A 23853-nucleotide genomic window follows, 5' to 3' on the forward strand; every position below is an offset into this window, starting at 1 on the left:
TAGCGGCTGTCAGCCTTTCCACTGCCTGCCTTTCTAAGTGGAAAGCTATTTCTTATATCCCATAAGACTGCTGCTCTTTGACTCCCTAATTGATTGAAGATCAAACCCAAGCACCCCCCATTATATTTGTCACATGCACCTGCTTGTAATTCAGAGCTGTGAGGTCCCCGTGCCTTCTCAGCTGATGTGCAGCGTACACACACCACCGCCTTTGCCTTCCTTCTCTTGCTTGGCCCCTTCCTGCCGTGCTCCCAAACAGCCCGCGCCAGTGCTGCCCTGGGATGAGAGCTGCGTGACATCCCCGCTCCCGGCAGAGCTGTTTCATGGCAGGGTACGCCACACAACGCTGCTTTTTACCTGCTGCCAAAGCCGGAGCGTGGCTGGGGTCTGGGCTAAGCTGACAAGGCTCTTGCAGGCAGCGTAGAGCTGAGGAGGGACTAGACACATGACAGAGCAGGGCTCTGGGCTCCAGCCGTGAATCAGGCTCTTAGATGAGATTCGACAGCCCTTCCTAATTGCCATGACTCAAGAGGAGGAGGGAGGCAGGGCCCCTCTTGTGGCTGGCGACATATTGTGCTGCTTTATGGCACTTTCACAGTTTCCACTGGTTATTTTCTCTCAGTCCTTTCTTCCTTCCTCCGCAACCCTTTATTTTCTCTTCTCCTTTCTCTTTCCTCCCTCCTTCTCCCTTTTTCTCTGAGCCATGCACCACTTAATAACAGTCACCGTATTCAATAAATATATTAAAGATCCCTCTGGGAAGCAGAGGCTGGACTTGGTCCAGAGTGCCAGGAAGCATGTCATTGACCTAATGAGGACATATATTTGACGGGGCAGGGAGGGGGGAAGAGAGTGAGAGAGAGAGCGAGAGAGAAAATGGCTACTTACTTCTCAGGGATGCTGCAGGATAAAATATAATAAACAGCAAGAAATCCCTTCTTGCCCAGGAAGGAGATACAAGACCAGAAAGAAAGGTGAAGTGTGAGAATAAAAGCAAATGAAATCTTGACCTGCAAGTGCTCTTGGTTGCTCTCTGTATCTCCTTGTATCTGACCCTTGCAACATCAATTCCATGGTGGAGAATAACCCAGATGCTCCAAGTCCAAGTCTCTGTCTTGCTGTAATCTTTAGGCCATTCTTCCAGCCCTCATGTGTGAGGATTCCTGGAGGAGCCTACCCCTGTTCGTTGCCTGCACAAGCTTCTTAACGTTGGCTGCTTGAAAATAGGATGACATGGATATAGGGAGACTGTGGAAGCTGAGACAGTGATATCTGCAAAGAATAGGGAGGAGAGAGGAGCTAGCTCTGACCGTCCAACCAAGCAGCCTGCACAATGGCACCTGCAAATACATCTCCCCAAACTGCAGCGCTGTGATTTGCATTGCATAGTCCTCACCGTGTGCCCAAGAGCTCTGGGTTTCTGTGCGAGATGGTGATACGTAGGGCTTGACCTAGGGCGCGCTGAATCCCAGTGACCGTGGTGGTGGTGGGCTGTGCCAGTTGAACAGAAGCCCCTCACTCATCCTTTCGATAGCACCGTCCCTTCAGTGCAGTCTTCTAAACCAGAGGACGTGGGGAAACTTTGTCAATATTTTTCTCTTCTCTATGGCCTTGCCTGTGCTGGAAAATTGCAAGGTACAGACAAACTCCATCCAAAGGAAGTACTGGTCTTACAATTAAAAGGGAGTAGAAAGGGACAGTTGTGGGTAAGAGATGGGGCTGTGATGGGTTCTCCTGGCAGTAATGACCTGTTCCTGTCGCTGGATGCTGCCCAGTATTCTCCACACTTACACGGCATGTGTATTGGTTGCTGCGGCATGCACCTGGGACACTGGAGCGAGCCAAAGGGAGCAGCAGAAAGCAAGTTGGCCACAGTGCAGAAGCTCAGCTGCAGAATGAGGTTGTTACTGCCCCTGGAGTGACGAGACATTAGGGGGATGCCTGACTCGCTCTGTTGGCCTCTTCCATGGTTGCCACTCTGGTGTTGAAAGCTTGCAGGGACTGCTAGGGTAAAAAAGAAACGACAGAGAAGGAAAAAACCAACTTAAAAATTAAAAACTATCCCAGCTGCTCTCTGTGATTTTGCCAGCACTGTCGCTTTCTTTTCTGGGCTGGATTCTCATTCCAGTTCAGGCTCCAGAAATGCCTTGAATAGCCTCAGCCCTTCCTGTTAATTTTTTTTGGGTTCACGTACATATATAAGCAATTTCATTCTTTGCACAAACCAAACCCTGACGTTCTAGTCCCTCCTTGCTGAGGTGCCTGATGCAGCAGTTTGTTAATTCCCCCAGCTTGCGTACCCCTCGGATTGCCCTCCCCGCTTACAAAGCTGTGCAGGGAACCTGTTGCTGACTGTTCAGTGGGGCCATTTTTATTGAACGCTTTCTGTCTGATCACACTTTGCCTGAAACCTTGGATGGGTGAGGCGGTGGGAGAGACAGTAGCAGCTTGTAGCACCTTTGCTCGCCTGGCTCTGGTTGTTATTTTTTCCCCCTCCTTTTCTGTTATTAATTTGTAAGGGACTGGCTCCTGCTCACCACTCTTTATACAATCCAAGGATGGGCTCATGTAGCTGATAGTTTGCAAATTATTAGTAATTTGATTTCAATTGGATGAATAACCCGTTAAAGCAAGATGTACATTAGCCTCAGAAATCTAATTGGTGATAACGGCATGGAGATGTGGAATGAGTGCTTGGTTCTGCTCCCTATCCTTCTCCCCTCCCCCCTCAAAAAAGATAATTAGGATTTAATTTCATTCTCACCTATTCATTTGTCTAAATATGGGTGTTTAATTATCCATCTCGGCAGATAGATGTCTCTGCCTCTATGTGGATCTCAGCTATTCCTTTGGTATGAGGTTTTCCCTCCCCCCTACTTACAACTCTCTGATGCAGTGTTCTTATCCTTGGAAGCCTAGCTGTGCTAAGTCTCATTATGAGCCCGCCACTAAGGATCACCGTCTGCCGTCTGCCCCGTCAGCAGCTGCAACAGACCACGAGAAGTTACGTTTTATGGAAGACCGAGACTTTAACTTAGACTTTAACGCCAAGCGCGAGCCAGGAGCCCAGGGAAGCTCCTGCTCTGATGACAGTTCCCTTTGCAGCCTGAGCGGATCATTTCACCCCCCCCCCGGCCTCGGAGGCGCCTACCTGCTTCCTTGGCATTTGGGCAGGGTGTGGACCCTGCCATTTAGGTACAGGCTGTGCAGTCCAGGATCTGAGTCAGAGGGCTGGAAGTGATGACAGTTCCCACTGTGGATGGGAGCTTTAGAATGAGATGCATTAGCTGCACGGATAAAAGGAACGTTGCAGCCCCGCTTTGAGAGTCCGGTATGAAGAAGACATTTACCTGCCAGGTAGTGTTATAACAGATGGATGTCTGCTACATGTTGTGAGCTCCAGAGCTGAGCATCTGTGGAAAGGAGAGGCACGTAGTTAGCTGAGTTTTAGGGTGAGACAGGATGGTTAGTGGGACGTTCTGGTGCTGTGCATCTTTGTGCACCAGCTACACAGGTTCTGTGAGGGCCCTACGGAGCACACACGGGGGTGTAATGGGAGCGCGTATGTGCTCCAAGGTGGACTGTCGCCCGCTGTTGGGCTCCGAACACTGCTCGGAGGAAATGTGTGTTGCCTTCAGAGGCCCGCAGGGTGGGTTACCTTAAACACAGGTTTTCCGAATTGAAATTTCTTCATCAGGAAAGGGACCATGGAGTTTTAATCAGACAAACGTGGCATTTAATCTACTTACAGCTCAGGGCCAAACGCTTTCAGTTTTTTTGAGGGGACTGAAGAATGTTTTATGGACAGAGAAACAGGAGAAGCACAAGGTTCTTTTTCAGACTTGCAGTTCGATTTCCAGCTGGTCCCATGGAGTTCATTGCTGTGCAGTGTTTGGAGCTCTCCCCACTTCCGCGGTGCAGCTGCCAGGATCTGATTTGCACAGTGCAAGGTGCTGAGCTGGAATTAAAGGGGGTTTATGAAGGTTTTGTGTTTGTAGGAAATCTTCTGTTCTAGGGAGTGGTGCAAAATCAGGCTTACCACCCTCCACCAATTCCACTCTCTTGTGAGCAGACCAGACCTTTACGGGCCTGTTAACGCCATAAGGGCTTTGGCTGGCTTGCATTTGCCTTGAAATTTGGATTCAGGTCAGCTTACTTGCATTTGCTTTGAAATTTGGATTCAGATCAGCTTACCTGGAAAGTCCAAATGTGTCCCAGAGTTTGACCAAACTTCAGTTCATGGAAATTTTACTCAGTGCCCCAGTTTGGCCTGTCCTTTCAAGAAAGTTTTCAGATGTCTGAATTTTAACTTTGAAGAACAACTGTTATTGCTATAAGCTCAGTAGCTGGAAAGTACCTATTCCATTTCTATTTGCAAATAAAATTTTGGGAAGATGGAAAGCTAGGATAGGTTTTCTAAACTGTTACATATGAGGAAGAAGAAGAATAGGAAAAACTAGGTACATGTGGAACTACTAAGTATGGTTCTGAGCACAGCTTTATTGGTGGAAGTTAGTATCTACTAAAATCTAACAATCCCTTAAAAAAACTACTCTCCCCTAAAAGAACTACTCAGAGAGCAACCAGACTCCCTTTCTGAGCCAGACTTGCAGGAAGATGCAATGCTATCCCATTAGTAAAACCTGCAGCAGCATCATGTCTTGGATGTGAAATTATTTCCGTGCTAAGAGTTGTTTTCAGTTGATTTCTGAACTAGGCTGAAGCAGGGGCACCCATTCAGGAAAGCACTTAAGCAGACACTCAAACCTGAGTTAAGTCCCATTGACTTCACTGGTCATGCTTAAGTGTTTTCTGGCCCAATTCAAATCAGAAGAAGGGCTCTCTCTTACTTCAGCAGGTTTTAGATTAGGCTTTTTCTGCAATCAGATGATCTTCAGCTACACGCTGTTGCTTTTTCTAGCTGAGGACAGAGGCAGGAGCGCTGTAGGGATACACAAAATGCGCAAAAGTGCATTTGGCCTCTGCTACTTATGATATTTGCAGCCACTTCTGTTTAATGCTTTTGGGAACCTACATCTGCAGGAGCTGATTTATACGCACAGCTAGGAACCAGCATGTTCACCGGCAGATGCTGAGAGATGTGGGAGTGGGTTTGTGCAAGGATACGGGCTTGCTTGCCAGTTTGGTCTCAGATGGCTGGGGTTCTCATCAATCACGTTGACATGGAGAAACAGTGGTGGTCACAGACCTCCTCGAGGTGGTGGGGGAGATCAGTGCTCCCGGGTGTCGAGTGGAGACACCAGACCACAAAAGGTCAAGCATCTGCCCTAGCCCTCTGGGTTGGTGTAGATGATATTTAGTAGCAAGAGGAAATAAACCAACCCAGCAACAAAAAAACCCACCTCCTTGGCTGCTCTGTCTTAATTTAGGATATTGTTCATCTAGAATCTGCTATTCCTGCTTGTCAGCAGGCAGAGTGACAGAATATGGAAAATTAATTTCCGAGGTGGGAAATTGCTAATAATTTATTTACAGCTGGGGTGGGTGTGGAGGAGGGAATACGGTACAGATGTATTTGGGTTTTCTTCATAAAATGTCAATGCTTAACTCTTTCTGCTTCCTCTGAACATGTCCTATTAGTTGAGACAACATCCTGCAGTCCCTACACCTATTAGGGAGACTGCGTGTAGCAAAGAGAAGTTCTCTCACCGCTGGTCTCTCATTTACAGCACTGTGAGTCCTGCTGTGGACGCTCAGGACTGCCATGTGTGTGCAGCGTGGCTCGTCACAGCACCGCACAGCTCAGAAGAAGGCAGTAGTTGTGGTTGAGAGCGAGGGAGAGGGAGTTTGAGAGGACCATGGGTGGGTTGTCATGATGGAGCAGATCTTTTAAGTGGCAAGAGATGCAGTGTTCAGCGTGTGCCATTGACCTCTCTGTTTGTTTGTTAACAGGATACACACCCACTGGGATTTAAACATCTCCTTCCGAGAGACCTCTTGCAGGTACCATTTTGGGGCACCCTCTTTGTATGGTAGGCTAAGAGTTTATGATATGTTACTGGCATATGGATGCTGTTAGATGTAAATGAACGTTTCTAACTGTCAGTGCTGTGGGGTTTTTTCTTCCTCCTTTGTTCCTCTTTCTCCCCTTACCACGTATTCTTTCTTTTGCTTTTATTTCGGGGAAAGTTGTCTGTGGGGGGAAACAGTCTCTTTTATGTTGGGAGAGAGAATTGATTTGACTTGTAAAGAAAGCCCATTACTGGTTTTGATATGTTTCCTCTGGTCCCTTTTTGGAGGAATGCAAGGTTGGGGTGGCCCAGATCTATTTCCTGACATGAGAGACGTGGGAGTCTGCATCTCATTTGCAGAAGTGATTCTTTGCACAAAAGGCTCATTGAAGGACAAACTGACTGATGCTCCTGAATTGCTCAGGAGTCGCAGTGTTGTGCTTAGCAAACTTAAAGGAGCGTTACTTTAAAAGGTGGGCCTGTGACTGCAAATGGCACGAATCACTGGATGACAGATAGTTTAGGTAATATAATACCACTGAGACACCCTGGTCCTGTAAAAACTTACGCATGTAGGCATCCGACTGCAGTGTTGAAGTATTGGACCAATAGGACTCTGCATTTTGCAATGTGAAGTATGAAGGGGTTGAACTACAGCGGCGAAAGTGCAGAGCAAGAGTGTTTACAAGTCACCTTGGGAAAACGTTGATGTTCAAAAATGATAAGTGTTTTACAAAGCATAAATAAAAGACATTACATAGAAGTCTGAATTGTGAGAAGGATTGCCAAACCAGTCTGGTATATTGGTTTTAAAATCTGGTTTCCTGCAGTAACAGAGACCTTAAGAAGGTGGAAATTCATAAATTGAAGATATCCAGGTACAAACATGAATATTCCTTTGTGACCTCTGGGTCAGTTGATACCCTGAGCATAGTGCATTTTCTTTATTTGTTGTTAGTAGTCATAAACTTTTCTAACTTTTTAAAAATATAGCTGTAGAAATTTGCCTCTGCACTAGAAAAAGAAAACTGGAATTTTGAAATTTCTCTTTTATACTCAGTTGCCACATCCGAGTGAAATAGTTGAGCCTGGCAGGTGCTGCTTGTTTTCTAAAACAAGAAAAATTAATCTGTGCAGCTCTGAAACTTCTTGGGGGAACACAGAACAGGAGGTAGATAGGGTGCAGAGCAGTCCAGAATCTGGTTCTCTATGTACTTACGTACGTGGATACGGTAGAAATCAGGGTCTGGTCCATTGGATCTGCTTGCAAATCGTAGTCGACTAATAACTTTTTTTGTTTTGCTAAAAGTAGTTTCTGAAACTTTGTGTAAACTTCCTGTTCAGTTAGAGATTTAAAAACAATAGGAAAACATTATTACTACTAGTACTGCCAATACTACTACTTGTGGAAGTGCCCGCTGCATGCTAGACACTTCACAAACATTTAAGAAACTATTCATACTCTGTAGAGATCAAATTGGCTGGACAAAGGAGTGCAAATAATTTCATCTGATGACTTTTGTGACAAGACTTAATGTGTATAAGACTCGGTGCAGCAAATGCAGTGTTTACTCAAGAGAACGTTTAAGAGCTTTAGAGAGACATGTCTATCAGTGATGTGGGACTTCTCTGTTACATCTGCAAGCCTCAGAATGTTTTGCAAATGTAGGCATCGGTTACAGGAGCAGAGAGTATTAGAAATTATTTCCATCTCTATCACGTGCCCTTCAAATCAGTGCTAGTTCTGTGTGCTTCCCAAAAAACCCGTGGCACAAGGGAAGTGGAGGACAAATAGTCCCTGTCATTTTAACCCATTCACACATACCTGCTCCCTCCCTCTCCCAACCTGAGGACGATTTGGACTGTTCTGTTGGCAGCGCTGGTGTGCGAAGGTTGTAGCCTACACTGTGCACCCTCAGAGACAAGTCCATCTATATTTAATTGAGTACCAGAGTATGAATTAAGTCTTGGCATCCCCATGAGGATCAGTGGAGGCAGCGGGGAGTGAAGGGTGGGAAATCTGTGCTGATTCATACTCCATTAGGGAACGAGTGAGGACAGGGGTATTCACTGGTATTGAAGTAAGCACAGAGTTTGGCCCTGAAGCATAAACCCCCATAATTGCTAAAATTTACAATGTTAAGGATACAAAACCCCACCCTCATCAGTAAGCATCTAGAAGCCAGTCTAGAAAACACATCTCACCCAGCACTCCTATAAAAAAACAGCTGAAGTTTTTTGTATGGCAGTCTTTAGAATAAAATCCTTGGTTTGTTGGTGTAAGCTTTTGGGACTCTAAAATACAAAAGAATGGATTCCTTCCAGGCAGACCCTTTTATGATAAATTTCAGCCCAGAGCAAAGTTTTATGGCTGAGTTATAAACTCCTAAAAGGCAGAGGTTTGTAATGGAAATGCTGACACAAGCCTTAATTAATAGCCATGTGAACAACGATTCTGCACAATGGTAACTAAGGGTGCAAACACCTTTGGAAATTACAATCCCTATCTTAAAAAAAAATATTCTGAACGTGTAATGCCTAGAATAAAATAATGGTATGTTTTTTATGTCAACAAGTACATTTCTTGGGCTTCCTCAGCTTAACTGTTTGTTCCCTTCAGTTTTGCTCTCTCCTGGCAGAAACTTCGGTAGTTGCTCCTGGGAACAGAAGTTGTGCTTTTGCAGATTAAACAGTTAGTCCAACTATCAAAAATTGTGCCCAACCAGCTAGTTCAGAAGAAAACACCACCATTATGCTGTGTGGCAAAGAAAGTAGTTTGTGTGTTTATGTGTTGGTACAGAAAAAGGTTGTATGTTTTTGAGTAACCTAAATTGCCACACAGTTCTGTAAAACCTCTGGCATATCTAAAACACGTCATGGGGCGGCAGAAAGGTTTAGCTGCCCTTTGTTGTCAGTGACCCGCATAATTCAGCACATGGGGTTACACGGGTCGTCCCAAACCCACGCCAGGAAATCATTGCGATGCACCACACCTGCATGAATACACACAGTCACCGCGCTACTTTAAATCAAGCAGGTCTGAGAACTGCCATCTTAATTTACCTGCCTCTTTGTCATAAGTTTGTCTTTGATCTTCCTTTCCAAGTTGTCAGAGGATAGCTGGATTCATTGGATTTAGCCACTTTAGAATTGCCGTCTGTGTTGCCCTGGATAAAAAGACATTTAACTGGGTACAAATCATTCTATATGCGGAGAACCAAAAGCTCAAGATAGGGGAATTGTCCTGAAAGGGGAGATTAGGATCGCTCCTTGTCTTGCTTGCTGCTTTTCTCCCTTCCCTTTTAAGCTTTGAAGTTAATACAGGTTTGAGTTTTTGTTTACAGCTAGTCTTCCTTTAAAATTGCCTTTTTAAGGTAAATTCCCTTGTATGGACATACTGTTCCTGGAATAATTTGCTGAAATGTGTTAAAGTTGTTCAGTAAATGATGCACTTCTTTTATTTCAAGACAAGCCTGTCCAATTTTGAAATAGTAAACACCAGGTTAAAGCCTGGTCTCCACCACAAGATGCCTACTCTCCGCTCCCATTGATTTCAGCGTGAGTCACAGTTGCTCAGCACCAGAGGCAGGATTACCTTTCTGAGGTTGAGGCATCTCATGAAAATAAATTGTGGAATAAGAAGGAGTTCCAGGGAGGAAAAGGATTTTCCTTCTATTTGTTGCCACTTGATGTCTTGAGGGAACTGCGGGGAGGTGAGTGAGAAATAGATAAGAGGCCATGCATGTTAATACCGTGCAGTGATGCAGCTCAGGATGGAATAAACATTTTGCCCACCTGAGAATTTCAAGCCGCAGTCAGTGCAATTAAGCCATCCCTGTTTCCAAGGAAGTCAAGAGTTGTTTAGTGTTGCCCTTGTTAAAGGTGGCCTGGCTGGTAGGAAATTTGGTTGAAGCTGCATAAAAAGGCAAGGAGCATAGCAGAGAATTGAGCCGGGCATCTTGACGTTCAGCCGCATGCTTTAGCTTTTTGGACGCATGGTAAGCAAACTCGGAAAGAATATCCAAGGCAGCATTTCTGTCTTCAAAGTCCTGCGCTGGCGCAGGCATAAAACAGTGACAAAGGAAAGAGGCAGGAGCATGCAAGAGAGTCTCTTTTAACAACCACAGTTTAAACAAAGATTACAGCGGTATGTAACCAGCTTTTCTGGATGGGCACGAACCATGTTAGAATGTATTTTAGACAGACATCTGGCCAAGAGCCTGTGTACCCATGTGCGTGTGTGCGTGTATGTTTAAATCTGACTATAACATACTTAGTGAGCCTCTCCACGTTGACTTAACCCCAGCGTAAGCCCTTACTCAGCAAGAACTGAGTTTAAACAGCAATGCTTAAACTGGATTGTTACGTGTACATATTTGGACTATGTGGTGCAGCTGCACGCTTTTTAGAAAACTGTATTTAAGGAGGTATGTATGAAACAGGTTCATCAAGAAGGAAGAGGACATTAAACAAATCGGGCCAAGTGGAAGAAGCAGATGAAATGGGAAATGGGACAGAAGAAGAAAACTAAAGGGCAGTTCACTGATTTAGCTTATTCCTGTGGAAGATACACAGGGAGAGAAAAAGAAAGCAGGAGAGGAGAATTGAAAAGTAGATGGTTCTGAACATGTCAAGGCTGATCCTGACTCAGCAGAAAGTATTGCTGTGTGATGCAGGTAACGTTACCAAGTGCCAGAGCATCCTGCTGCTCTGCCCTTTAAGGATTGATATAGGATGGCTTCTGAGCTATTTATTTATTTATTTTTCCTAGTAAGCTTTTGCCTTTTAATCTAGGAGACCTGAAGTAGGTACTAAAAGGTCACAAGAAGTTTTTAGCAGCTGGAAGCTAGATGTGACCCCATAACACCCTGCGGTCTTTAGCATCTGCTGCTAAAAGAGCTGGTATTTGTCAGATAAATGCCTTTAAATTACAGCAGAAAAATCAGACAGTGGCAGAGGGACAAGAGTGCCTTCAAATGGGGACCTGCCTTCACCCTTCCATGTCGGTCACTGATTTCTGCCTCAACACCAGTGGACAGCAGGGCTGAAGCAGTAGCCCCAGTTGAAAAAGCTGATAGTGAGCCACCTAAACAGAATGAGTCAGACTTTGCCCATCTGATTTAAGTCAGGGCAGAGAAGACTAGTGAGATACCAACCATCTGTAGACCTGCAGAGCTGTTTCCATAACTCATGGTGACATTGGAGGACAACCGTGAAGCTGAGTCTTGACTGTATGCTATAGAAAGCTTAAAAAGATCCCAGTGAAAGACTGCAGAATGTATTAACCGTGACTTCCGGATTGGTTTGGGGAGGACACTTACTTAACATGAGGCTGAATTCAGCCCTTCCAGACTATTTCTGCTGTGTCTTTGGGACGTAGACTGCTCAAGGAAATGTTTTAATCCTCATCTTGGCAGAATATAGAAAGAGCTCTCACCTTTGCAACTGTTAAAGCTAAAGCTGTGAACCAGGACGTGCTTCCTGTAGGCAAAGCCAATAAATACAAGGAAGCTCCTGGCTAATGCCACTCTTGTTGGCAGTCAAGGCATGGCTGTGTGGAGACAATATGTTGGAAGGAAAAGACTTTCCAGATGGGTGAACTCAGTTTGTTCATCAAATAGTGACATACCTGTTTGATTTTAGACAATAGTTGCCCAACAAGTAAATGGATGTGTACTTTCATTTAACTGGAAGAAGTAAAGTAAATCCACACCAAACCCACATAGTTGACAGACATTAACAAGAACATTGCGTGTCAAAATGAAGAGCATTTGGGAAGGTTCAGCCAATGAGCTAAGCCTCCAGTTCTTTATGAAAAAAAAATATGAACAACCTTTGCTTTTCTTGTGTTTGATCACCCACAAAGCATCCATGTGAAGTTTGCAAGTGTAGATACTGAGCTGCTACATATGGGCCCGATGTTCCATCAGCTGTTTTTTGGGGACTTCAGCTTGCAACAGGACAGACTTCTGGCTCTATGCTATGTAGTCTATGGTTTCCTTTTATCTGTGGTCTAAACCCCCCAAAAGACTGGTACTGACAGGAAACAAAGAAAGTCATTCTTGGCACCATCTTGCTGGAAGGCACAGATAGAATTGAGTTCTAGAAGTTGCTTGTATTCCTGGACTCCTCAGAGGCTGCTGGTGGGACATTCCCCAGGGCCCATGTGAGTGGGTGAATTAGGCCTGGGATTTGCAAGGAGTCGTGTAGAGCAGAGTTACCTGAGTAGCTTTTGCTTCTCCATTTCCTGTAGGGATAAGGCCAAGCAAGGCCTTATCTGTGGCCTTGTTTGTGCAGATTCTTCAGCGAACATACTTGTAGAGAGGAGTAGATGAACAGGGAGGAGAAAATTAGTGCCTGTTGGCTTGCTGAAAAGTATTATTTCATCTGAAATAATTATTTCATGATTATTTCATTAGCAGTACTTTTTGCTCTTATATTCATTTCCGAGAAGCTTCATTTGTCTATAGGGATGGGTTAGGGAAAGGAGACCATTTATGTACCAGCAGAGATTCAGAGAAAGGGTAAAGATGCATAGGGAGCTGATAAACTAGTTTTAGCTTTCATTTTAAAGCTAGAAGAATACAATTATATTTCAAATAAGGTAGATGAGAAAAGCTGTTAGATACCTACAAGGCAAGAGGGAATGTTTAATCAAGAGTAATGCCCTTTGTATTTATCCCCAGTATGTTTTCATCACGTTTCAGTGTATCTGTCGTAGGGAGGGGGTGTATAATGGACCTTTTGTAGGGCAACTGAAAGGATTCTGGATAAACCAAGCATGTGAAGGCATCTTAAGACCTTGATATATTGTTGAGATATACGTATGCTTGGTTGCAGCTTTGGGGAAGCATTCTTGTTATATTTCAGCTGCATACAGCGATCGAAAAGAGAATCATATCCTTCTGTTTTTAGATTGTTTGTTGGATCAAAACTTGAAGGGCATGTTTCTGGAATAGGAGGTTCTCTGACCCCCCTCTTCACACCCTACTGGGAAATTGAAAGGATTCAAATATAAGTCTGTCTTATCCTTAATACATTGGATATGTGAGTGATTCCTGTAGATCATCAGTTCCCACTGTTCATTGTCTAAACTTATACCCTGTCACCCATTTAAAACCGCTCATCTCAGTATTTTAATATTTCATCAGTTCAAAGCAGGCGGCTTAATGAATTGAGAAAATGAGGAGAATTTGGGATATTTAAAGAGACCTTATATCCATTAGGCACACCAGCTGTGTGTCAGCGACATATTCTTTTGACTGGCTGAGCAAAACATTTCTATTTGTCTGTTACTGAGGAACACTGGAACACAGCATCTAGACAAGTCCAAAACTTCAGGGAATGCTCTACCCGTCAGCAGGATGAGCCCATTGGTTTTGGTGCAAATCAGATGTGCCAAAAAAACCCTGTCAGGAGAAAAATCAGGACCTCCAGGCTGCCTGATGCTGCAGGCAGAGGAATTGTCCAGACCTTCCCTGCACTTGCATGCAGTGAAGGCTGGGTCTGATTTGGATTCTGACAAGTAACGGAATTTTCAGAAGTATTTTTTAAGGGATGAGTTTGGAGATGCAGCATGGGAGACCTAGGAACTTGGGGAAATTTGGGGTAAGCAGGGATGATTAGGTTGGTGTTAATGACAAACTGGGGAACTGAAAGAAGGGTTTATAAACCTACATGGGAACACATGAAGCCCCTGGGAAGTGATAGAAAGGAAAAGAGACACTGAAGCTCTAGGATGAGGGAGGGATCCAACGGGAGCTGCGGGAGTCCGTGAAGCAGGGAGTACTGGAGGTTGACTCACAAGGTCTGTATAGTGAAGAGGCAGGGGAAGAGCAGAATGGAGACAGTTTTAGGTATTGATGAAATGCACTCGACTCACACATACTTGTGACACCCCACCCTCCAGCTGCATTTCTGCTTGCCATGGTTGCCTTCATTATTCTCTTATTGAAACTTTTTTTTATTAGTGGCCAAGGTGAGCTGCAGCCTGTGCGCAGGGAGGGAGTGATCAATAGCATGGGCTTGATGGATGTGCAGAGGAAAAATGTACAGACATTTGTAGTGGTTGTGGCGGATGGGCTGATGAAGATGGACCATTACGGAAAATCCTTCTGAACTCTGGTGAATTTGTGTTTGGTTGCTGCCCAGTGTGTATGTAGAAGGTAGAAGTCAAAGATGTTTTCAAGAGACTAGTCAAGTGTGGACTTGGGTGCACATCTGCACTAAGAAAAAATGGTAGGCGGGAGAAAAGAGTCTGTAACTAACCTTCAGGCTTCTTGCCAGCTTGAGGTACTGGGTTCCATGTCCTTATGAGAGGAAAATAGCACAAGATCTTCATGTTTCCTGCCTCAGAAGAGAGCCGGGACAGAAAGGCTGGCAGAAAGAGCGGGACACTGCTGTGAACAGCAATGCAAGCATCGAAGGGGAATGCACCTTGCCAATGATGGTCTTGCACAGTGCTTACGCCATGCTTTTGTAATCCCTATTCTTTTTACAAGTCTGGGTTAGGCGTCTCATCTGGAGGGCCAGCGTATCCTGCTGGTGATGGAGGAGTAGTAAAGTGATTGTTTAAGGTTTTCCCTACCTTGTTTGGATTCAGGCTCTCATTTCTAATGCTTTGTGCCCTTCTCTTTTTCTCAGAAGTCACCGTGCTCCTTTATCCCGCTGCACAGTAAGCTTTTTGGCCCCAAGACTACAACTGTGGTGGAAATGCAGGACTGAAGATGCGTTAGGCCTGTCTGGTAGTTTTTCGAACTCGGAAGCCCTATCTGCATTACTGCAGACGGGAGGGGAAATCTGAGGCTAAAATGTCTAGCATGGGCATCCCCCTTGCCGAATGCTTTTGTGGCACCTTAGCAGATGGGCACGTGTCAAACCCGACTATCAGAACAAAGTGCCAGATAATGATAGACTGGGTTTGTGCTTCATCTCAGTGCTTTATCTCTTCCCCATCTCCCGTCCAGCATCAATGTGCTGTAGTTCCATCTTATTTTTATTTATGGGCTTGCAGAGAGCCGAATGACTAAGCAGGATTACAATAAAAACAGCTTTATACTTATTTCCATCTAATTTTGGAGTTGCCAGCTCTACTGATCATTTTTATGAACTGTCATGAGCATTAATGAAATTTTATGAGCATTTTGCTTGGGACATTGCAGGATGATTTTTTTTTCCCCCCAAGATAAGTCTGCAGGGAGAATTAGGGCTGTATTGCCCATGGTTGGGGTTGGGATTTTCAGGCCTCCCAGCTCCCTCCAGTTGGTAAAACTTGTTTATCCCTCTCTCTTTGCTCTTCCCTCGCCTTTCCCCTTTCCTTCCCTTTTTGCCTGTGTCTGATGGGTGACATCTCATCAGAAGGTGGAGATACCCGAGAGGCAGAAGTGGGGTGCTGGTAAATTGTTGTCTGTCAAGGTCTATCAAGACTGATGTCTAAGAAGGACAGAGAGTGACCGAGAGGGTTTTTTTTTTAATCAATGATGAAGATTTAAAAGGCAATCAAAAGACTGAGCAATAAAAATACAACCAGGGAGGCTAAGGAATGAGAGGCAACTGTGCCCTGGGCTTTGCCTGCTGGAAATCATGCGTCTGTCTTCTGTCTAGAGCACAAAATTCTCACGGGGTACGACTTACTCCCGTGGCAGTGGAGGTGGGTGGGAGCCTTCCCATGAGCTTGATTCCCAAGCTGGATTCCTGAATAACAGGGCCAGTTTGCACTTGGTTCAGCACGGGAAAGCGCTGGCTACAAACGTCAGTCGCCAGGTAGATGTGGGGTCCGGGTTTCTGCAGCAAATAGAGGAGTTTGAGATGAACTCGGGAAATAAGGAGAGGGAGCCAGGTAGCTTGCCTCCCAGCAGTTTGCCACATGGCAGTTCATGAAGTGGCAGGTCAGAGGGGCTGAGGCTGCCCCAGCGTATGCCAAAGAGGTCCTGGAGTGTGAGAAGCGAGATGGGCAGAGGCAGCCGGGCACAGGGAGGTCTGGAGGAGGGAGGCAGCCCCTCTGCTCCTCGGAGCTGCACATACACATGCTCGCTTGCATCCAGCTTCTTTGCCTGGGGCTTATCTGCCTATCTCTGATGGAAAAGTGACACAGCCTGTCAGCGGGGCACGCTGCCTGTTGTTTAACAGGGAAACAAACTCTGCTGCTCCCCCTTGCACCCCCCGGCCCCATCCCCTTCTTCAGTAGTCACCTGATCAGAGCCTTCAAATCCTTGACCCAAATCCTCCTGTGCCCAGCTTTAGGTCTTATCCTGCTCTGGCTCTGTCCACCGTCGACCTGAGAGGAAAGGTGTTGGCTGCGCGCTGTGCGATTAGGGAGATGCTGCTGGATGTTTTGAGCTGTGTGCAAGGTGATAAGCAGGAGTGAGGGAGGAGGGGAAGAGCCCTTGATCGGTCTGAGCTGCGAGCTTTCCCTGATCCGCATCCCTTCGCTGTTTCTGCTGACTCAGTGACCCTGGTTTTACTGCCTGGGAGTGTCAGAGACAGCGACCTTGCCTGTCTGCTCAAGGACCTGTGGCACTCAAAGGCCACGCCGGGGCAAGCCAAGACATGCTGAGGAGAAAGTTATTTTGCAGAATTTCTTATCCCAAGATGACTCTCGGCTCTGCCGGACTGGAAGATGGTTAATCCTGCACTGGTGCTGCGTGTGTGGCAGGGAGTCAGAGCCGTCACCTTGAGAAATGTGAGCTTTTTTCGTCTGGGTAGGAAGGTTTACGTAGTAGTAAGGGAGAAGCTGAGAGGATGCCTCAGCTCTTGGGAAGAAACAGATTATTTTGCTCCCAGAGCACTCGATTCAGTGTTTCGGTGTGGTGGGGGTTCTGAGATGGAGGGTCTCTATTTGCTTTCTGGTGGGCAGAGACACAGGTCACACTTCCCCCCCGCCCCGAGCTGCCACTATTAACTGGGAGTACGATAGGGTGATTTTCTGACAGGTTCTGTGCAGGAGGTCAGACGAGGTAGATATAACGGTCCCTTCTGGGGCTTAAAAATCAATGAATCTGTGATTAAATGGCCCACAGAGGCTGGACATTGCAGGTTAAGGGAAAAGGAGTGATATTGGTGGCATTTTATTGTGGGAGCAGTGGTCAGGTATTTCTCTTGCGGCAGCACAGTGGCCAGCGATCCCCAGGTCATGTCTGTCTTTCCGGGTCCTTTTAACGAGCCCCAGATTAACCTATGCATAGTAGGGAGACAGAAGGTGGATTTTTTTTTTTCAAGTGCTGGGCTGGAGTGCATGTGTTTCATTGGAAATTGGTTATTGGTTTTGTTTTGGGTTTAAAAAAAATGCTAACTAAAAAATACGAGAGCCTTTGAGTGGTTCTTTTACACCAGCCCTGACGTTACATAGTCGCGCTGTTACATAAGGTTGTTTCTCAGAGCCATAATGATGCAACAGTATTTATAGACCAATCTGGGTTTTCCTTTTAATGGCTTCCATAAAAAGCTCATTATTCCCTTCACACAGTCACTGACTGATTTACATGCTTGTCCTGTCCCTGGGCGTACGCTCCAGTTTGGGTAGCCCTGAGCGACACGCTCACACTGTCTGCTTGTTGCTAAATGAGTGTGACAACAGGCTGGCTGTGACACTGGTCTGATCCTTACACCAGGAACTTGTCTTTTGGGGAGATGGTGAGGAGAGGAGGTTGACAGAGAAGAAAGAATCACTTGTGTTTCTGCAGGTTCTGGCAATATCGTCATCTCCATGGAGCTGCAAACCCTCTGTCGTTCCCGGCATATGGACCTGGCCAGGCAGGGGACCTGGCCTGGCTAGAATGGGTGCACATGGGGTGTAGAAGGAAGTCCCTGCAGAGTAAACACAGTCTGTGAATCTGCTACCTGAGCCAGGGGTACCACTGAAATCTACTCTTGACCCGGACTTGCATCCGGTCAGGCTGAGAATGAGGAAGGAAAAGAAACCCCACGTGTGCTCCTCAGGGTTTTTGTGGAGGATGCATGGGCACACACCCGCGCTGATCTCCACTTTCCCTGGCTTAATCAATGTTCATGCGTCTTTCCTCCTGCAAGCCCTGACATTCCCCCTTTTGCATATTGGATTTTTTTTTCTTTATTGTAGGGAGGGGCAGAGGGTCGGGACAGTTTTATGGCAACTGTATTGATCAGTAAAATTTAATATAATCCCTGCACTTACTGTGTGATCGTTAAGGGGATGGAGAGCTGGTGAAACATATTTAAAAAGAAATATTTTTCAGTTTTATTTCCTCCCATGCTACTTTTCTGAGTCTCTCTTCTCTTCCAAACCTGGCATCAATCTCCTACTTTGCATCCCTTCAAAGACAGTTGTGCATTTTTGACTAGGTTTTCACAGTTTTCCCTTTGATTTGATTAAGTATTAGGAAAAGACTTACCCAGTCTGGTCCGGTGCTAGATTCATTCACCATTTCCTCAACTAACTGTCTTGCAGTTTTTGGATCTATGCGATTTTGTGTCTACTGAGAACATCACTCCCTCTTTTTTAGCTCAGATATAGCTGGAACTCCTACTGCTGAAGTACCAGGTTGCCTCTTGGTGTCTAATGCCTCCCACTCACGCAGTGCCCCTGTACATCGCCGTGTGTCTGGAGAACAGCAGCACAAAGCGGTTAACTGACGTACCTGCAAAGTCTGGGCAGGAAATTGGAGCAGGAAAATAACAGCTTGAGTTTCAAACTTGTGCTAAATGTCCTAACCACCGGAGCAGCCTTTTTGGGGCACTGCTGAGCGGTGCTGCACCACAAGCGCAATAACTCCTCTGCAGAGTGACCCGCACTTTTTGCGCCTGCTGTCAGGCATGGAAAGGTTACTGCATGTGATCTGCAGCTCAGAGCATGGGCAGAGCAAACCCTGCCTGCCAGCAGGATGGACAATCTCTAAGAGGCACACAGGGCTCATTCTGGCTCTCCCTGCGAGGAGATGGGGCATGGCATTTGTAGTGAGGTTACTGCTACTCCTCCCTCCTTATTTTGGGGAGGGCTGCAGCAAACAGGGAGGCAGCCATTATTGAAAATTATTTAAATTTTGAACAAGTTTTCTCCTTCCCTTCTCCCACCTCCTCTTTGCAATCACTCTTTGCAGTCACTTTGAGCAGCGTGTTGCGAGAATCACCAGACCCTGCGGGCGCCTGGCTGCCTCTGCTAGATGCAGAGACTCTGACACTGATTTATATTTTGGTTAATTGTCTCCATCCATTAGTCTCCTCATCCTTCTCCTTGTTAAAGATGCAGTTGCCGCTAATGTCTGTAAATGAAGCACATTTAAAAGGCATTGCTCCTGGTCTGAATCCGGCTTGGGTTAACGATCACTGGAAGCTGCCACCTCCCAAGGATCTCGAGGGTGGGACGTCTCCACTCGGGTGCCCTACAGAGGCAGGGCAGCCCAGGCATTTGTCAGCACCTCTCTGCTTACCCTCACTCGAGGGGCCGAGAGACTGAGTGTCTGCCCCGTTTGTCTAGTCCCCTCTGTAGGTCACTCCATGCTCAATGTGCTGGCAGGGCTGGCTCCAGAGCCAGGCTGGGAACATGGCTTTCAGAAGGTGCCAGGGACTAGTTTGCTGGGGTCGTTTGAGATTGAGGAGAGGTGGCTGGAGTGAGAGTCCAAATGCCGGTCAGCATGAGGACTAGGGGACAAGACAGGACCAGAGGGGGTCTTGGAGCAATAGCTGCTGGCTTCAAACACTGCCAGTTGGAGGCTTATGGTGCAGCTGTTGCTCAAAAAAAGATTATTGTTCCCAGAAGTCAGTCACACGGGATTGCTGCATGTCTGGTTGCCACAGCTTCCCTGAAAGGGCTTGCTCCTAATTCATTTATCCGTCCCAAGGGACGGCCACACTTAGCAAATCTGACAGTTCAGGGGCAGTTCCGATGATAGACCTCTCCTTCCTTGAGCACAGGTTGTGGCTCATTAGCTAGACTAGATGACGTTGCTCATGCAATATATGCCAGAAATGGTAGTTCTGCTGGTTTAGCTGTTGTCCTGCAGGTGCTTCTCTGCAGACTCCACAAATGAGTCAATGGATTACCCTGGCATCTTGTCCCAAACAGACACCTTCTGTCTGGGTGATGCTTCCTCCAGTTGTTGATGTGGCTATCTCTCCCCTTGAGTGCCGTTTCCTGTAAGCAGTGCGGCTATCAAATGACCACTGGTGGACCATTATACTGCCATTACAGAAAGTCTCATCAGAACAACCCGCTTTGGGGGAGACAGAGGACCAGCTAGTTCCATTAAACATAGACAGGGCAGCAATCAAAGCGTTCGTAGAGAACATTAGTAACGTTTGGATTTTTTTCCCTCCAGTAGTAATTTTTTGCAGCCATTAGTTGTTACTACCTCTCATTGCTGCTTTGCAGAGCAGGCTCCTTGTATCAGAGCATTGGGATGTGACAGGGAATTTTAGACTGTCAGCTCTGATCTGTATCTGAGCTGCACAGTTATCCATGTTGTCCTAACTATACTCCCAGAGTCCTGCACCAATGTTCATTGGCTTTGGGTCTGAGATTTTAGGATGAGGAAGACTTTTTCTGTTGTTTCCCAGACTAGCATGGAACCTGCAGCATATGCCTCCTGTGCTGTGCTCCTCTGCAGTTGTTTTTTTGTTGCCAGGTCAAGTGTACAGTGTTTTCAGAAATACCCTCCAAGGTCAGATAATCATTTTGTTAGAGAGCAGCTTTCATTTCATACTGCGTCCAGGTAAAGGAGCCATTTGGACTTGGTCTTTAGAGCTTTGTGGTTGCTGCTTGCACCATGCATAGCCTGAGTTGTGGTGCACTGGTGAGCTGCTCAGTTGCCTGTGGCTTAGACAAACCCCTTATCACAGCTTTCCTGCATTCCTGGTAAATGGATCTGTTGCTCCTGTGCCCTCTCTTCATTAGGATTTGAAAAATGCCCAAGCCATAATATCTAGCCACTTCTGCGAGTGTTGCTTTTGGCAGCAAGACGGTGGCAGAATGGGAATCCTGTTGGGTGGAAAGCAGCTTGCAAAAGCCTAGGGCATTCTTTCCAGTGGATAAATGGGCAAGGCAAAGGCAGGTTAGATACGTGGTGTGTTTGGTGGGATGGTTACTTCTCCAGTTCTGCATGGAGCACAATAATAAGCACTTACACATGACTACTGCCAGCTTTACTTCTTGTTAAAGTGTCTTCCTTATGAGGCCAGGTTCATTACAAGGTTTGTGCCATTTGCAGCTGTTCTCAAAGCTACAGAGTTGGCCTTGAGGGAGGTCTACAGTGTTGTTAGGTAGCTGCTACCTTTTCCTTATTTCTTAGTAGGAGGGACGTCTTTGTGAAGATGGGATCTCGCTCCTTCATCAGCCTTCATCACGCATTTTTTGCCACACGAGATCGTCATCTTTTTTTTAACATTTTACTCCTCTCCACAGCTGCTAAGTATGATGTCGTGAAACCAGGATGATGGATTCAAATAGAGACTGAGCAACAGCACATCAGCTGTAATTGAAAGCAACAAGAGTTTATCTTTACTAGACATGTTTGGATTCACTGTTCAGATATAGGACAGGGCGAATTTTAGTGTTCTGGATTGAGGTTAAATGTGTATTGGATTTGAAATTCAGACTAAAATATCTTGTAGTGCTGCAAGTTCTTTTGTACAACTTTGCTCACCAAAATAGCAGAAATACCTGAAAAACATGTCTTGTGAACAGAGCTTCGATCATCCAGAACCAGGTATCAGAAGAAAGGTCTTATGAGACTGTTGGTAACACTGAGTCACTTCCCAGTTTGAAAGCAAATCTGGATGTGGCCAACCAGCCACGTGCCCTCTGGAATCCCCGACAGTAAGCGCTCAGTTTTCTACCCTTCATTTTACTGCAAGAGCAAAACTTGCTGCTATGAGATGGAAGTGCCCAGACAGTCATGCCTCAGAACATGTTCCCCCGCTGCTTGGAAACATACCTGTATTACTGCGGGTCCCCAAACCATTAATTACCAAAACCCATGCAAACTGAATGTTGCCATGGCAACCTGCAGCCCTACAGAAGGCTATTTGTCTCCTCCTTGACCTTTCAGGAGATCTGTATCTTGCTCAAGCCCCCTTCTCTAATCCGGTTTTTAAAATATAATATTATGCTACTGGAAGGGATCAGACCTTTAATCTGATTGTGCGTGCATGTGTCAGTGCATGTATGGGGGAGCGCCTGCACTAACAGGCACCCAGCAGCGGCTCAGAGACAAGACAAAGGAAAAGCAGAGTGTGACTGTGCCCTGCTGGGGCTGCAAGTGAGCACCCGGGTGGAATTACTGGCTTCAGCACACAGATGGGGAATCCTCTGCATGGGCAGGAGCAGCCCTCCCCGATCCCCGAATGCGGGCTCCTTCCCACTGAGGTCGTGCTAGAGTTGTGCTCTTGCTGATGTGGCCTTCAGAGGGGATGCTGTCACACCCGGTTCAGTTTCCCTTCCAGTGAGCCTCGGTCCCTGCCTTCAGTTGCGTTAGTCGCTGTGCCAGACCACGCAGCCGAGTTTTAGGCATTACTACATCTGTGTTGGTATCCCCAAAGTGCGCGTTCTGGATCTTGACCTGAGGTCCTGCAAGCCGGGTATTCTTTTGCCCGTTGTATCCCCACCGAGGGAAGGATCTTTAATCCTGCATTGGTCCTGCCTGCTGCAGCCCCGAGCCCAGGAATTTGTTGCCTGTTCTATGACAGGATTACTGTGAGCAAGTTCGGTGGTGTGTAAACCCAGAAGAACAAATCACCTTTTCCCCAAGAGACCTGCTGTCTTTTGAAAACACTATCCTATATCGTGAGCAAGCTGAACACACAGAGAATACCCTGTATCCTGGGCTGAGGGAGAGGGTCTTGTTTCTGTGCTGTGCCACTTGTGCAGGCTGCGCTTTGCACTGCTCAGCGCCGCGCATCGAGAGCCAGCCTCCTGCCGTGCCCGCGGGACACGCTTTGGTAGGTGCTGGACTGGGCCGCCATTACGCGATGCGGGCGCGGAAGTCCAGAGCCGACAGTTAGGAGTGAAGAATGAGGAACGGGAGTGAGGAATCGGGGAGCAGGTAGTCGAAGGGAACTGAAACACGGGGCGGGGGGCCAGCACGGGCTGCCCCGCGGGTGTGGGCACTCTCCGAGCACAGGTGGTCCCCGTTCCGCAGAGCAGCAGGCGTTCGGGCTGCTCTGCCCAGGGGAGCCCGTTGTGCTTTCGGCAGAAGGTAAGTGCCTGGTTGACTTTTTCAGATGGCTGTTTCTAGGATTTTTATGGCAAACGGACGAGGCAGGGCTGAGGTAGGTGTTTGCCTGCCTTGTGTTGTAGGGCTGGTGTTAGTGATTGGGGTTTGGCTGAGGTGTTCCCCTCAGGGCTGGGGGGCAGAGGGAGGGCCTGGGCAGGACTGAGTTGTGAAGGAATTTGGCCAGGCCGGAGTTATAACTCAGGTTTTGCAATTTTTGGTATACGGACCGTGCCGATCTCCCAGGGCCTGTGGTAGTGCTGTGACTTTTGTCCTCCTGCTGGGCCAACCAGCAGCAGACAATGGGATGTCAGGGTTGGGAGCGCAAGTTGCAGTGCTGCAGCCCAAGGTAGCGAGTGTGCAAAAAGCAGGGTAATGTCTGAAAACTGCTGGTAGCTGGGCAAAGCCCTTCTTTCTGGCTAAGGCATTGAGTAACTGGTGGAGTACCTGAAGAACTGAGACTCAATTAAAAGTTAAACTTTCACTAGCTTTATTAAATGGCTTTGGGATGAAAGCAGTTAGTTAGACTTTGCTCTGTGGAGGTTCAGGAGGGTTTCTTGTAAAAATGATGTTTGTTTACTATCTCATGCAGTCACAGGTAAGGTGGAGGCAGCAGTTGTCAGCTGCAGAACCAAAGCTGGGGTTTCATTCTGTTGATCCAACATGGCGGTAGGAAGTCCTCTGTGGACTAAGCAGAGCCT

General features: G+C 46.6%; 1 protein-coding gene across 10 annotated transcripts in view; it reads left to right on the forward strand.

Moving 5' to 3' along the window:
• Positions 1-23853, forward strand: part of SAMD11 (sterile alpha motif domain containing 11) — a 127234-nt gene that overhangs the window by 44322 nt on the left and 59059 nt on the right. For all 10 annotated transcript variants that reach the window (XM_054849614.1, XM_054849616.1, XM_054849615.1 and 7 more), the window contains one exon: positions 5914-5964. In XM_054849614.1, coding sequence (XP_054705589.1) covers positions 5914-5964 — 51 coding nt within the window. The remainder of the gene's footprint in view (positions 1-5913; positions 5965-23853) is intronic.

This window comes from Grus americana, chromosome 21 (assembly GCF_028858705.1).
Source record: "Grus americana isolate bGruAme1 chromosome 21, bGruAme1.mat, whole genome shotgun sequence".
In the NCBI taxonomy this organism is placed as follows: Eukaryota; Metazoa; Chordata; class Aves; order Gruiformes; family Gruidae; genus Grus; species Grus americana.